The sequence below is a fragment of the Pantherophis guttatus genome, chromosome 5, assembly GCF_059756535.1.
Source record: "Pantherophis guttatus breed Tessera chromosome 5, ASM5975653v1, whole genome shotgun sequence".
NCBI lineage: Eukaryota > Metazoa > Chordata > Lepidosauria > Squamata > Colubridae > Pantherophis > Pantherophis guttatus.
In genome coordinates, this window is record NC_142067.1 from 553,776 (window position 1) to 568,070 (window position 14,295).

The 14,295-nt window shown below is 44.6% G+C and overlaps 1 protein-coding gene across 1 annotated transcript; it reads right to left on the reverse strand.

Moving 5' to 3' along the window:
* Nucleotides 1-2,139: 2,139 nt before the first annotated feature.
* On the reverse strand, nt 2,140-8,731 carry LOC117658066 (olfactory receptor 52P1-like). The gene is made up of 2 exons (XM_034406194.3): nt 8,722-8,731; nt 2,140-3,352 (listed from the first exon to the last, which is right to left on the reverse strand). The coding sequence occupies exon 2, from the start codon at nt 3,333-3,335 to the stop codon at nt 2,388-2,390; it is 948 nt and encodes a 315-aa protein (XP_034262085.2). The 5' UTR covers nt 3,336-3,352; nt 8,722-8,731; the 3' UTR covers nt 2,140-2,387.
* Between the last annotated feature and the right edge of the window lie 5,564 nt (nt 8,732-14,295).

The following is a 14,295-nucleotide window of genomic DNA, read 5'->3' on the forward strand; positions in this document are numbered from 1 at the left end:
CCAAGCCGAAGGGCCCATGGCCTTTGCTCAGGTCTTCATAGCTGCCCCCATGACCTTGGGCTGGGTGCCCTGCCAAAATCTGGCCCTCATCTGGTCCCACCTGCTCAGGTTCTTATGAGCCTCCTGCTGTCTCCTGATTGGCTGCCAGTTCTGCAGGCCAATGCTCTGCCTGGTCAGCCCTGATGCAGAGGGGCTGAGGAGACCTTGCCAGGTCAAGGAAATGCTGATTTGCGAGAAAGGCCTGCTTTTGGCCACACTGGGTGGTGAGTGCAACTGGCTCTCCTGCCACATTCTTGCAGGATTACAAAGCATTCCTGGAACTGTTCAAATGAGGCATTTAGGAAGGCAGATTCCAGCAGCCGGTGGGGTGGGGGGTATGAGAAAGCCTCAGCAGCTGCTGTTGGGTGGCCAGGCTCCGTGACTCTTGGGGAAATACCCAATTCTCTTAGGGGAATAAAGAGTAAAAAGCTGATTAGAATTCTGATTTTGGAAAGATACAAGTGGACTGCAGGGAGTCCTCAACTGACAACCTCAACTGAGCCTGCAGTTTGATGGATAAGTGAGTCTTCAAGTGGATGTGCCTGATTTTACAGTTTTGCAGCAGCCGTTGAGTGTATATGACTGTTGTAAAGCAAATCCACTTTGGCTGGATTGTATCATTGACAATACTGCAACACTGGATGTATTGAAGGATATTTGGGAACAAGGGAACCAGAAGTTAATTTTAAGAGCATCTGCCATTATAGATACATGGTGTTTGGAAAACATTATGGGAGAGGAGCACGTTTTACTGGATAGGATTTGAAAGTGGATTTAAGAATGGAAATTATTGGAAGGAAATGTACAATTGATGTCCCAACAAATAAGAGTGTCCTGAATAAATTTCTCATATTGGATCATATTTTTATTTTTATTATTGGTTGGAGAAGAGATATAAATGATTAATTATATAAGTATGTAAAAATATGTGATGAGTTGAATATTATATTAGTGTTGAATTGATATTGTGGACTGGATAAGGATCAAGAGAGAAGTAATGACAACTATACAGAAGAAGAAAGAACTTTGGACGATAACACCGAGATGTCACAGGGAAGAGAAAACTGTGTATTAAATGTTTGTTTGTCTAAAAAATAAAAAACTTTAAAAAAAGTTACTAAAATTGTCTGAATTTGGAATTTGGAATCTTCAGCCTCAGAGATGACAAAATAATTAGAAGTTACCATTACATGAAAAAAAACCCAGAAAACATATTAATTAATTTAATAATTAATAAGTATTTACTATCAATTAATCAATTTGACACGCAAAGTTTAGAAACTGAAGGGAATCAGCTATTGGAGGTCCCAATTTTGCCCCTTTGGACCCTAGGAAACTTTCTCTTAACATCTTCATCCTTCTCACTCTGCTCCCACTCAGAGTAAGGAGGGCTGTGAAAGAAAGCGAGGCACGAGGAAAGAAAACCAGTGTGTGGGGGTGGGGTGGGGGGGAGCCAAAGCTTGTTCACTAAGCCCCTCCCTCCCTCCCTCCCTTCTCCTCCTGGCACACCGGCCTCCCTGCTTCAGGTTTTGCCTTCGGCCCTTCGTGATAACAGGAACAACCTCAGCAGGGACAGCAACAGCAACACTTTCCTCCCAGCATTCACACAGGTTGTGAGTATCAGCTGGAAACCCTCCTTGCTCCGCGATTGAAGGCAGATCGGTACTGTGGGAGATTGGATGCTGCAGCTGGGAGGGGGACCCTCCAAAGACACACACATCCCCGCGTTCACTTAGAGAACAAAACCTGAATTGGGGGTCTTGCGTAGTCCAGGAGCTTACACTGACCGCCAGTGTCAGTGTAAACTGTCAGGGAGCCTGGATAGCTCAACAGACTAAGCACTGTAATTTAACACCAGCTGTCTGCAATTAAAGTAAGATCGAATCTCGCCAGGCTCAAGACTCAGCCTTCCATCCTTTCTAAGGTAGGTAAATTGAGGACCCAGTTTGTGGGGGCAATAAGCTGACTTTGTATAAAAAAATACAAAAATATGAAGGCTATTGCTTAACGCACTGTAAGCCGCCCTGAGTCTCCGGAGAAGGGCGGCATATAAATCAAATTAAAAAAAAAAAAGTGTTACCAGCTTCAAGCCGTCTGAGATGTGATGGACATCAGGAGCTAAAGAGACCTTCTCTTGCTGGACAGCTAAACCCTAATCCACTTACAGCCTTGGCTTGCCTACAATCCAAGTTGCTTTCTGACAAATTGTGCTACCCAGAGATGAGGGACACTCACTCTGAAGAAAAGAAAAGGCAGGGAAAGAACTCACTCTTTTCACGGGGGTTATGAGAACTGTGGGCCCTTCCAGTGGTCACATTCCATAATCAGTGGCTTCTGCTGCTCTTCCCTCATGTCTTGCAAAGCTGAAGGATCCTGAGGATTTTTTCTCTGATGGGCTTTGTCCTCCAGGCATACACAATGGGATTCAGCGCTGGAGGGATTAAGAGGTAGAGGCTGGCTACCAGGACACGGATATAAGGAGCCACTCCGTGGCCAAAGCGGTGGGTGAGGAAGGAGAAGATAGCTGGGGTATAGAACAACAGGATCACACAAACGTGGGAACTGCAGGTCCCGAGGGTCTTCCAACGGGCATCCTTTGATGGGAGCCGGAAGACTGTCCCAAGAATAAGGAAATAGGAGAAAGAAACAAACATTATGTCAAACCCAATGACTATGGCAACCACCACCAAGCCATAGGCACTGTTGATTTTGGTGTCCCCACAGGCCAACTTGACCACGGCCATATGCTCACAATATGAGTGGACAATGACCCGTGTTTGGCAAAAGTGCAGACGCATCACCATTAGAACTAAGGGGACAAGGAGCACCACTGCCCGAGCAGTGATGGCCAAGCCCAGTTTAGCAATGGTGAAGCCAGTGAGGATAGCCGTGTATCGCAGGGGGCAACACACAGCCACGTAGCGATCCAAGGCCATGGCCACTAGAAGACCAGACTCCAGGGCGGCTAAGGCATGGATGAAGAACATCTGGGTCAAGCAAGCATTGAAGGCAATGTCATGGGCACCTAGCCAGAAGATGGTGAGCATCTTGGGGATGGTGGAGCTGGACAGGCCCATGTCCACTATGGACAGCATGGCTAGGAGCATATACATGGGCTGATGGAGACTGTTCTCCATTTGGATGATAAGGAATATGATTCCATTCCCTGCGAGAGCCAGCAGATAGGTCAGGCAAAAGGGAAAGGCCAGCAAGAAGTAAGCAGTCTCTAGTCCTGGGATCCCCACCAAGAAGAAGGAGGGAGGGTTGTCCATGTCTGTGTGGTTGGGCCGGGTCATGATGGACAGAAGGTTCCCTTGGGCTGAAATGACAATAGAAAGTGGTCAGTCAATGTCCAGGCAATTGAGGAACCACTTCATCTTCTATCTACACTCAATCCTAGTTGACCACTGACCAATAGACCAATGGAAACGGTTCACACAATCTCAACACTCCTACATCAACATGATCTTTACAAGATGAAGAGCTTCATCTGCACATAAGAAGGGATTGAGAGGGATTGAGGGGAGCAGGGAAAGGAATCAAGAGGTGATGGTGGTGAGTCCGTTCTGAGCTTATCTCAGAAACAGCCGCAACAAGAGGGGAGAAACCTCTGAAAAAATGTCTGAGGTGAAAATGTCCAGTCAGCTTTCCAAGATTCTGCATTTAGCCCCAGATGAGACCTTCCTGTGAAATCAGTGCCCTCCTTGCTTCCTGGACCTTGCCCAGCTGGGTGGTGCTCGACCATCTCCATTGTCCAGAAGCTCTTTGCCAGGGTGACCGGTGGCCACACTCCTCAATGGGAAGCCCACGAGAAGGACATCAACGTAGCTGCTCCTAAGGCTGATATTATACAGAACAACCCTGGCCCTGAAGACTGTCTCCCTTGTGATTATGTACTGGGTGGTGGTCCTTCCATCCCCACAGACCTCCTGTGCAAGGTCAAGAGGTCGAGGGGCTTCAGCTTTTTTCAGATCTCCAGTGCTGAATGTTCTGCTGAATATTTCTGGTTGCCGCTTTTGCTTCAGCTGCTCTGCTTATGGCATGAGGGCATCAAATGGTTTTCTGCAAAGAAGGGAGCAAGCACATGTTGTGTTGCCTGCTCTGAATCTCCTTCCTCTGGATCATTTGACACTCTGCTCCAGATCCATCAGATGACCGTGAGGGATCCTGTCCACCACCCACCACCCCATCCATTCAAGGCATCATTTTAGGTGTCCTTCATGCCTCCTTGCTCACCCTTGTTTCACATCCAAATGTCTCTTCTGCTGCAAGAGACGTGGCTTGCAAGGAGCACAGATGACAAACATCTGGATATGCTAGTAGATCACAAGCTGGCAATGAGCCCCCAGGGTGATGCAGCTACTAAAAAGGCACATTTTGAGGAGTGGGGGAGGCCGGGAAGGGATGTCAACAGAAGCACAAAATCCAGCTCTCTTTGACTGGGTCTCTTGAAAAGGAGGTCGGAGAGTCATTTGTCAGAAATGTTCTAGTGGAATCTTCACTGTTGGACTAAATGTCTCTAGGAATATCTCTTTCCATTATTCCAGGTATAGGATTAAATCTTCTAATATCTCTGGTCAGACAATTTAACTTTTGATTGGGACCCACCTGGAGTTGGTTATAAGATGGGTGGTTATATCAACGTCTTCAATCAATCAATCCACTTACCATAAATAAATCAGTGGGAACAACGTGGATGCAAAGGAGGTGGGCTCTGTCTGGGTAGCCGGTGGGCTCTGTCTCACCAAGTTTTGAGAGGGGCCAGCCTGCCTTCAGTCCCAGCAGGAGAGCCCAGGTGCAGCTCCACCTCTGCACATAGAACAGCCGGGAGAGAAAGCCAGAGGGCTTCCCAGGCCAAAGAGCACCCACACCCCACAAAACAGGCAGTCATGGGAGCCCACCTGCCGGTCTCCCCATCTGCTTGGAGACCTAGTGACCGCCTATCCTAACCATGCGGAAGAACTGCCCATTCCTGCCTTCAGGTCCTCCCTTTCCTCACCTGGCCAGCAGCTCTCATCTGCCTCCGCCTGCAAGGTCCATTCTCTGCAGGCTCCCAGAGCCACGTTGCTCCTTTAAGGAGAGCCAGGAGCTCCCTGCAGGTTTCCTACAGTAGCAGCCCAGACTCTTCTGTCCCTCGAGAGCCAGAAGGAGGCGGCCGGGCTCCCTGGACACTTCATACCCAGCAGGCACTCCAGGCGCTTGCAGAATTAAGGAGGGGAAGGGGCTTTAGCCTCTAGGGCCAAAGCTCTGCCGCAAATCCTGATCCCCTCACCCTCAGGAATAAGCTGCTGGGCTACGCAAGACCCCCAATTCAGGTTTTGTTCTCTGAGTGAACTCGGGGATGTGTGTGTCTTTGGAGGGTCCCCCTCCCAGCCGCAGCATCCAATCTCCCACAGTACCGATCTGCCTTCAATCGCGGAGCAAGGAGGGTTTCCAGCTGATACTCACAACCTGTGTGAATGCTGGGAGGAAAGTGTTGCTGTTGCTGTCCCTGCTGAGGTTGTTCCTGTTATCACGAAGGGCCGAAGGCAAAACCTGAAGCAGGGAGGCCGGTGTGCCAGGAGGAGAAGGGAGGGAGGGAGGGAGGGGCTTAGTGAACAAGCTTTGGCTCCCCCCCCACCCCACCCCCACACACTGGTTTTCTTTCCTCGTGCCTCGCTTTCTTTCACAGCCCTCCTTACTCTGAGTGGGAGCAGAGTGAGAAGGATGAAGATGTTAAGAGAAAGTTTCCTAGGGTCCAAAGGGGCAAATTGATTAATTCATAGTAAATACTTATTAATTATTAAATTAATTTATATGCTTTCTGGTTTTTTTAATGTAATGGTAACTTCTAATTATTTTATCATCTCTGAGGCTGAAGATGTCATTTTTCTGAATTCAATTTTAGTAACTTTAAGAGAAGTTATCACCTTCCCTTAAAATCCAACAAATGATTTCTTCTTTCTATATCACATCTCTTATCTATAAACAAATCCTTAAAATCTGATCATTCAGTCCTGATCTGCAGAAGTCCATTAAAGATTACAAGTGATAACAACATAATAACAACATAAATAAACCAACTTTATATTCCTTCACTTTACATTTAATAATCTTGATTTTTAATTCCCTCAAATAATGTCTTAGATTTTCGTTTATTTTCATTTTTTCTTTGCCCAGACTCAGAAATTCTTCAAACCTTCAACAAATGTCTTTTGTAAATCCAATATGAGAAATTTATCCAGGTCATTCTTTTATTTTGTTGAGACATTGTTTGTGCATCCAGTACAGCCTCTCCTTCCAATAATTTATAGTACTACTACTACTACTACTACTAGTAGTTGTAGTAGTAGAAATAATAATAATAATAATAGTAATAATAATAATAATAATAATAATAGTAATAATAATAAAAATAATAACAATTGCTACCAACCTGCCTTCCATTGAGGACCTGTATACTACACGAGTCAAAAAAGAGGGCTGTGAAAATATTTACAGACCCCTCACATCCTGGACATAAACTATTTCAATCCTACCCTGAAAATGACACTATGGACCACTGCACACCAGAACAACTAGACACAAGGATAGTTTTTTCCCGAATTCCATCCCTCTGCTAAACAGATAATTCCCTCAACACTGTCAAGCTATTCACTAAGTCTGCATTACTATTACTATTAATCACTCATCGTTCCCATCATCCATCTCCTCCCACTTATGACTGTATGACTGTAACTTTGTTACTGGTATCCTTAAGATTTATATTGACTGTTTCCTAGTATGATTTGATTGTTTATTTGTACCCTATGACTATCATTAAGTGTTGTACCTTATGATTCTTGATGAATGTATCTTGTCTTTTATGTACACTGAGAGCGTATGCACCAAAGACAAATTCCTTGTGTGTCCAATCACACTTGGCCAATAAAAAATTCTATTCTATTCTATTCTATTCTATTCTATTCTATTCTATTCTATTCTATTCTATTCTATTCTATTCTATTCTATTCTATTCTATTCTAATTTCCATTTTCAAATCCTATCCAATGAAAAGTGCTCCTCTCCCATAATTTTTTCCAAGCACCATGTATCTATATAATGGCAGATACTCTTAAAACTAACTTCTGGGTCCCTTGTTCCCAAATATCCTTCAATACATCCAGTGTTGCAGTATTGTCAGGGCCAGCCCAGGAAAAAATGAAACAATCCAGTGAAAATTTAGCTCTTTATTTCTTTACACACAATAGACAGACTAAACCAGGGGCGAAATCCAGCAGGTTCTGACAGGTTCTGGAGAACCGGTAGTGGAAATTTTGAGCAGTTTGGAAAACCGGCAAATACCACCTCTGGCTGGCCCCAGAGTGGGGTGGGAATGGGGATTTTGCAATATCCTTCCCCCAGGAGTGCGGAGGGAGTGGGGATTTTGCAGTATCCTTCCCCTGCCACGCCCACCAAGCCACGCCCACAGAACCGGTAGTAAAAAAAATTGGATTTCACCATTGGACTAATTCTTTAGGACTTTCACTGTAGCCCATCATACCATCTTCCCTCTGCGGGCATCGTCCTTCAGAAGTATTTTGATTCATTCTGTAATACCAAGGCAAATTTAAGTGCTCTTCTCCTTTATGTCTATGGGGATTCTCAGTCATCCGGGTCATGGTTGTCCCAAAAGTGCTTTTTTAAAAGGTGGCTGGACTTTCCTGGGTTTTTTCCCTTGAAAACGTTTTGTTTCTCATCCAAGAAGCTTCTTTAGTTCTTTGTTGTTTCCGTCCATCTATGCATTGCTTTTCATTTAATCATATTTTTCTTTATCCTTTTTCATAGCATTCATAACATTTTAACCTTGAGACATGGTTCTTGCTTAAAACATATTTTTAAGTATATTTTTAAATTCCTCTTAACATTTTCAATTAATCATATTCACCCTTATTCTTTACCTTAACATGTTACCATTAAAACATAGTCCTTGCATTAAACATATCTTTACATGTATTAATTAGTTTCATTTAACATTTTTAATTTCTATAGAGGCCTCCCTTTAACTTATTACAATGATCTTTACTTTATTTTATTTTTAATTACATTATCTTCATTTCCTCGTCTACAAACATAAATTTTCTTCCATTTTCCAAGTTTTTAATTTTATTCTCCATAAGTCCAATTAAATCTCTTTTCATATTTTATTCCGGATATAGTGTATCAAATTTCTTTCTTTTAAGGCTGTGCTTAATCCTTCTTCTATTCCTGCGGCAACATTCAAATTATTATTTGTTCAACTGTAGGAGTTCCATTGTAAATTCCTTTTCTTCATCAAAGTCCAGCTGTTTGCAGTCAGGAAAGAAAAATCCTCCTCCACAGTTCAGCAATTTTTTTTTGTAAAGTTCTCATAACAAAGGGAGGTTACAAAGTTCCTCTTTACACCAGATGGTGTCTCTCTATAATCCACATTTCCCATTAGTCATGCAAGACTCCATTTTATTTCTTATTATATAACCATCCACTTTATTTTCTTCTTTTAGTTAAAAAAGTATCAAATCTTCTTTTTTTTTCCCTTAGTCCAATTCAGATTTTTAAAGCGTTTAGTCCTTTTACCATAGCTCTAAATTAAGTCTCTTAGTTCTTGTTCCAAAATTAGTTGTTTCTCGGGTTTTTGTTCTTTAAAGTTACAGTTTTAAAAAAATTCCAAAGCCCCTTTGTTACTTAGCCGCTGTTTTAGGCTAGGGGTCTTCTGGTTACTAATTTAGCTCCAAACATTGTTGCAAGCCTGGGCTGTTGTCAGAGAGTTGCTTCCATAGAAGGTCAAGGAGGTTGTTCTTTTATAGCCCCAGGGGTGGCATGGCTTCGTTAAGGACATTGCTGCTCTCTCATTGACATTTCTCATGACATTGAGAGCAGGGGTGGGCTTCAAAAATTTTAGCAAGGGGTTCTCTGTCCGGTTGCTGGGTGGGTGCAGCTATGGTGGGTGTGGCCTAGTCGGCCTCCTGCACCATGGCAACAGGGTGGTGGTGGTGTTTTCGCTCCCCTGGCTCCAGAGGCTTTCCTTGAGCCTCTGGGAGGGCGAAAATGGCCTCCCCAGGCTCTGGAGGCCCTCTGGAGGCCAGAAACGGGCCCGTTTCTGGGTTTACCGAACTTCTGGTAGGCCCGGTGTTTGCCCTCCCCGAGCCTCCGCACGTGCCCTGCACTTACCTGCATCCAAAACGGGCCGCGTGGGGACTCCTGGGAGGGTCGGGGTGGGGTGAGCCAAGAGTGGGATTTGGGGGTTCTCTGAACTGCACAGAATCTTAGCTAGAGGTTCTCCCGAACCCCTGTAAACCCCCAGCAGCCCACCCCTGATTGAGGGGCTGCCCCAAAGAAGGGGGTCAAGCTATTCTCCAAAGCACCAGAAGGCAGGTCAAGAAACAATGGATGGAAAGTAATCAAGGAGAGAAGCAACCTGGAATTGAGGAGAAAATTCCTGACAATTAGAACAAGGCTTGCCTTCAGAAGTTGTAGGTGCTTTATTACTGGAGGTTTTTAAGAAGAGATTGGACAGCCATTTGTCTGAAATTCTATAAGGTCTCCTGCTAGAGAGTGCATGACTGCATTCCCACTCACGCTAGTAATACTATTACTAAATTTGCAGATGATACAACAGTGGTGGGACTCATCCTGGGGAGGGACAGAGTCTTCCTATTGAGATGAGGTGGACCGGTGGCTTTCGTGGTGTGGAAAGAATAACTTGTTCCTTAACACCAATAAGACCGAGGAGCTTATAGTGCACTATAGAAGGAACAGATCAGACATCCAGCCCTTGCTTATCAATGGAGACCAAGTGGAGCAAGTGGCCACTTTTAAGTTTCTGGGTGTTATCCTAAAAGAGGAGCTGACCTGGAGCACTCACATTGCAGCACTGGTCAAAAGGGCCCAGCAGAGATTATACTACCTGAGACTTCCCAGGAAACAACAACTGAATGGAAAACCGCTGGTGACCTTCTACCGCTGCACCATAGAGAGTATTTTAACTTCCTGCACCTGTGTCTGGTTTGCCAATTGCACAGGGGCAGATAGGACAGCGCTCCAGAGGGTCAACTTCATTGCCCAGAGGATCATTGGTTGCCCCCTCCCCTCTTTGGAAGAGCTTTATAGCTCCCACTGTCTTAAGAAAGTTCAAAACATTCTCAAAGATCCATCTCATCCCGGGCACCCTTTTTTTGAACTATTACCATCTGGCAGACGGTACAGGATAATAAAAACAAGGACAAATAGGCTGAAAAACAGCTTCTATGCCAGGGCAGTAACTATATTGAATTCTACTGTATAATGCAATATTAGTGCAATATCAGGTTTTCAGTTCAATTGTATAGAATGTGAAGGATGCCTTTTTGTTTTATTTTTATAGTTATAATGTACACGGAAGATGGTATTTAATTTAATTGTATGAGGTGCAAAACTAAACTAAACTAAACTAAACTAAACTAAACTAAACTAAACTAAACTAAACTAAACTAAACTAAACTAAACTAAACTAAACTAAACTAAACTAAACTAGAGCAGGGGGTTGGACTAGAAGGCCCCCAAGGTCCCTTCCATGTCTATTCTTATTTCCTTTCAAGCCGAAGGGCCCATGGCCTTTGCTCAGGTCTTCATAGCTGCCCCCGTGACCTTGGGCTGGGTGCCCTGCCAAAATCTGGCCCTCATCTGGTCCCACCTGCTCAGGTTCTTATGAGCCTTGTTAATGCTGGATGGATCTAACCCAATAACTCACAGGAGACAATGGAATCTCTTCATTGACTCTTTATTCTAGGCCTGGAATCCTCCTAGGCCCAATTCAGGGTAAAGGTCACTGACCTCTGTCTTGTCTTTGCAGGTACACATCTGGAACCGCTGGATGCCCACGTGTAGGATCCTTTTATACACCAGGGAAGGAGTCTGAGGTAAGGGGGTATGATGGGATATGGGGAGGTGCCAGCCCCTGCCTGGGAGAATTAGACATTTACCCTGACAAATCCCACTCTAAATGTCTAATTAACGGTGGACATATGATATCTGTGAACGTATATGTTAGGTACATAAAACACATGATCTGCATATATACACATATTTTTGATGTGAGATATGCGTGTTGCTTTTGAGGTAGTGGCTTTGTAAGTATGTCTGCTGTTTGTTGTTCAGTGTCACAGTATATGGCTTTAATGAATCCCATTTCTGAGAATTGCCTAACGTGTTTATATTTTATGTCTATGTGTCTCGATCTCTGTCCCACGACATCTGCTTTTCATATTTCTATAGCCGCCTTGTTGTCTTCATGTATGACTATGGGATATGTTGGCTCGGCCCAGATGTCAGTAAGTAAATCATCAAACCACACTAGGTTATTTGCAGCTTTTGATAGACGAATTCAGCTTTGGTGGTGGAAGTGGCCACCAGCTTCTGTTTTCCCGTATACCAATGTATAGGGCAATTGTTTAAGAAGACTACGTACCCGGAAGTGCTTTTTCTGCTTTTGGTATCCCTGGCCCAGTCAGCGTCTGCATAGCAGGTTAACTTGGGTTTCTCAGAAAAGGTCTGGTTCGAGGCACAGCTGGGCGTTAGCACTGTGTTTCAGGTACCTGAGCAGTCTTCTTATGGCATCCCAGTGCAGGACGGTGGGCTTGCTCACGTGTCTGGACAGTAGATTGACAGCCAGAGTGATGTCAGATCTCGTCCAGTTGGCGATGTAGAGTAGCGAGCCTATTGTTGACCTGTATAGCTTGTTGTCAACGAAGGGTTCAGCTTCATTGTACATGCTCCTTATGAAGTCTGGTTGCATGGGTGTCTCGCAGGGTTTTGCCTCTGACATGTTGCATTTGGATAACAGTTCCATGATTTTCTCTCTTTGTGAGATCCGGAAGCCCTTGTCAGTCTTAATTACTTGACTTCAGAGAGAAATGATTTCCTAACTCAGTGGCAAATTTATCGCATTTGGTTTTTTGCTTCCCTATGTACAATATATCATCCACATATACAAGAATGCCTTTGAATGCTCCTCCCTCTCTCTTTGTGAAAAAACATTTGTCTGCAGAAGTGGCTTTGAAGCCCATGGTGTTGAGAGCTTTGGCTAGACAATCATACCACCTCTTGCCAGACTGAGTCCATATAAACTTTTGTTCAGGAGCCATGTGTTGTCCTTCCCATCATTGTATCCTGGTGGGGCCTTAACATAGATTTCCTTATCCAATTCTGCATGTAGATATGCAGTTTGCACGTCGAATTGGAATACTTCCAGCCCTAGGATGGTGGCAATTACTAGGGCACTCTTGACACTCTCAGCCCTAATTGTGGGGGAGTAGGTGGCCGTGTAGTCTTCCGGGTACCTTTGGGCGAAGCCTTGCGCGACCAACCTCGCTTGTAGAGTGCTTTGTTGTCTTCGAGTGTTTTGACTTTAAACACCCACTTGGTCCCAATTGGCTTTTTGTTCTCAGATACTTGAGCTGGCGAGTATACCTGTAGGTCTCGGAGGCTCTCCATCTCCTTTTCCATGGCTTGTTTCCACTTTTCCCTCTCTTCCTGGGGGAGGCCAAGTATCTCTTCGTTGGAATGGGTGTGAAATGCTCTGTGTGTATGGACATGACATAGTCCTCTAGTCTCTTTGGTAACTTGTTCCTACTGGATCTAGTTGGTCTGTCTGGAGGCGTATCTGCTTCATGCAGGCATTCGGCTTCTTTTTCGGTGAGGCTATCTAGGTTCAGTGTGTGATGTCCTTCTTTTCATTCCTCGGCTCTCAGTTCTTGGTGTTTGGGTCTGTCTGTTTCAGTTTCCTCTGGCCCTCTGGTGGTCAGTTCTTTGTCACTTTGGTTATGTGGTTGCATGTCTCTGCCAAGGAAAATGTCATTGCAGTGGAGCTTTGACCAATTTGAGTGCTCATGGAATTCCGCAGACCTGGATACAATGAATTTGTTATTGCAGTCCACAAATCTGAAGCCCTTTGTCCCAGGCTCATAGCCCACAAACCTTAGTCTTTTTGACACCTTTTCTCCTTTTTCCTTAGCTGTCGGGGAATGTGGACGTCAGCTGGGGCACCAAATACGTGTAGGTGGGCTAGGTTGGGCTTTCTATTGTACATTAGTTCGTATGGGGTTTTATTGATTGAGCTTGACCACAACCTGTTTAGTGTGTAATTTGAATAGTGTAATGCCTCTGACCAGAATGATTGGCTCATTCCAGCGTCCTCCAAAACACACCTCATCATTGTTTGGAGTATACCATTTTTTCGTTCTGAGACCCCATTCTGAAATGGAGAAAATGGGGTGGAGCTAAAATGCAATATGCTCCTCTCCCTTAACCATTTTGCAAAGTCCTTGGCCATGAATTCTGTACCCCGGTTAGTCATTATCTGTTTGATTCTTGCCCCATGTTGCAGTTCCACCCTTTTATAAAAGTCTTTGAACCTTTGGAATGTCTCATTTTTATGCTTGAGAGAGTACACATAGCCATACCTGCTGTAGTCGTCTACTATGGTTAGGAAAAACCTTTTCCTGTGTCCAATGGAAGGCCTCAGTGGTCCCACTAAATCCATGTGTACTAGCTGAAATGGGTGGTCAGTTGTGCGCTCTGACCTTTTGGACCTCGCTTTGACCTTAATTTTCAAAGATTTACACACTGAACACTCCAAATAATTTTTGCAGTCCTTTACTTTCAAACCCTCTGTACATTCTAGCATTTTTTCTACAACCGGGAAACTGATATGTCCTAGCCTTCTGTGAAGGAGGTGGGCACAATTGTCGTGGATGGGTTTTCCTACGGATACCTTGTTTTTGCCTGGTGACACAGTGTTTGTTTCCCCCTGGGCTCCCCCTCTAGTTTCAGTGTCTCCCCCCTGCTCATGGGTGATGCTTGTGTTTATACTTCCCTTACTGCTCTCATTGGGTGTAAAGTACGGTAGTCCATCATGTGTGGTTACCTTGCCAACTCTTTTTCCTTGGTTGAGTAACTGTACCCTGCCTTCCTTGAATGTTACCTCTGTGTCTGTGTCTGTTGTGAGCTTTGCGATTGCTAAAACATTGTGGGGTATCTCTGGTACGTACAGTACCCCCTCTATTTTTCCAACCCCTGGTATATGTACATTCCCTCTCCCTATGACCTTGGCTGTGCTCTGGTTAGCCATTCTGATCTTGAAGTCTGTCTCTACAAGGGAGGTGAATAGATTGGGGTTGTGGGTTGTGTGGTTAGTGGCTCCTGAATCCAGAAGCCACATGTTCTCATCTGTCCCCTGCTTGGGGCCTGCTTTACCATGCCTGAAGCTGTACATGGTCCCTG

Coding starts and splice junctions, on each gene's coding strand:
- LOC117658066 (XM_034406194.3), bottom strand. CDS start 3,335: ATGACCCGGCCCAACCACACAGACATGGACAACCCTCCCTCCTTCTTC.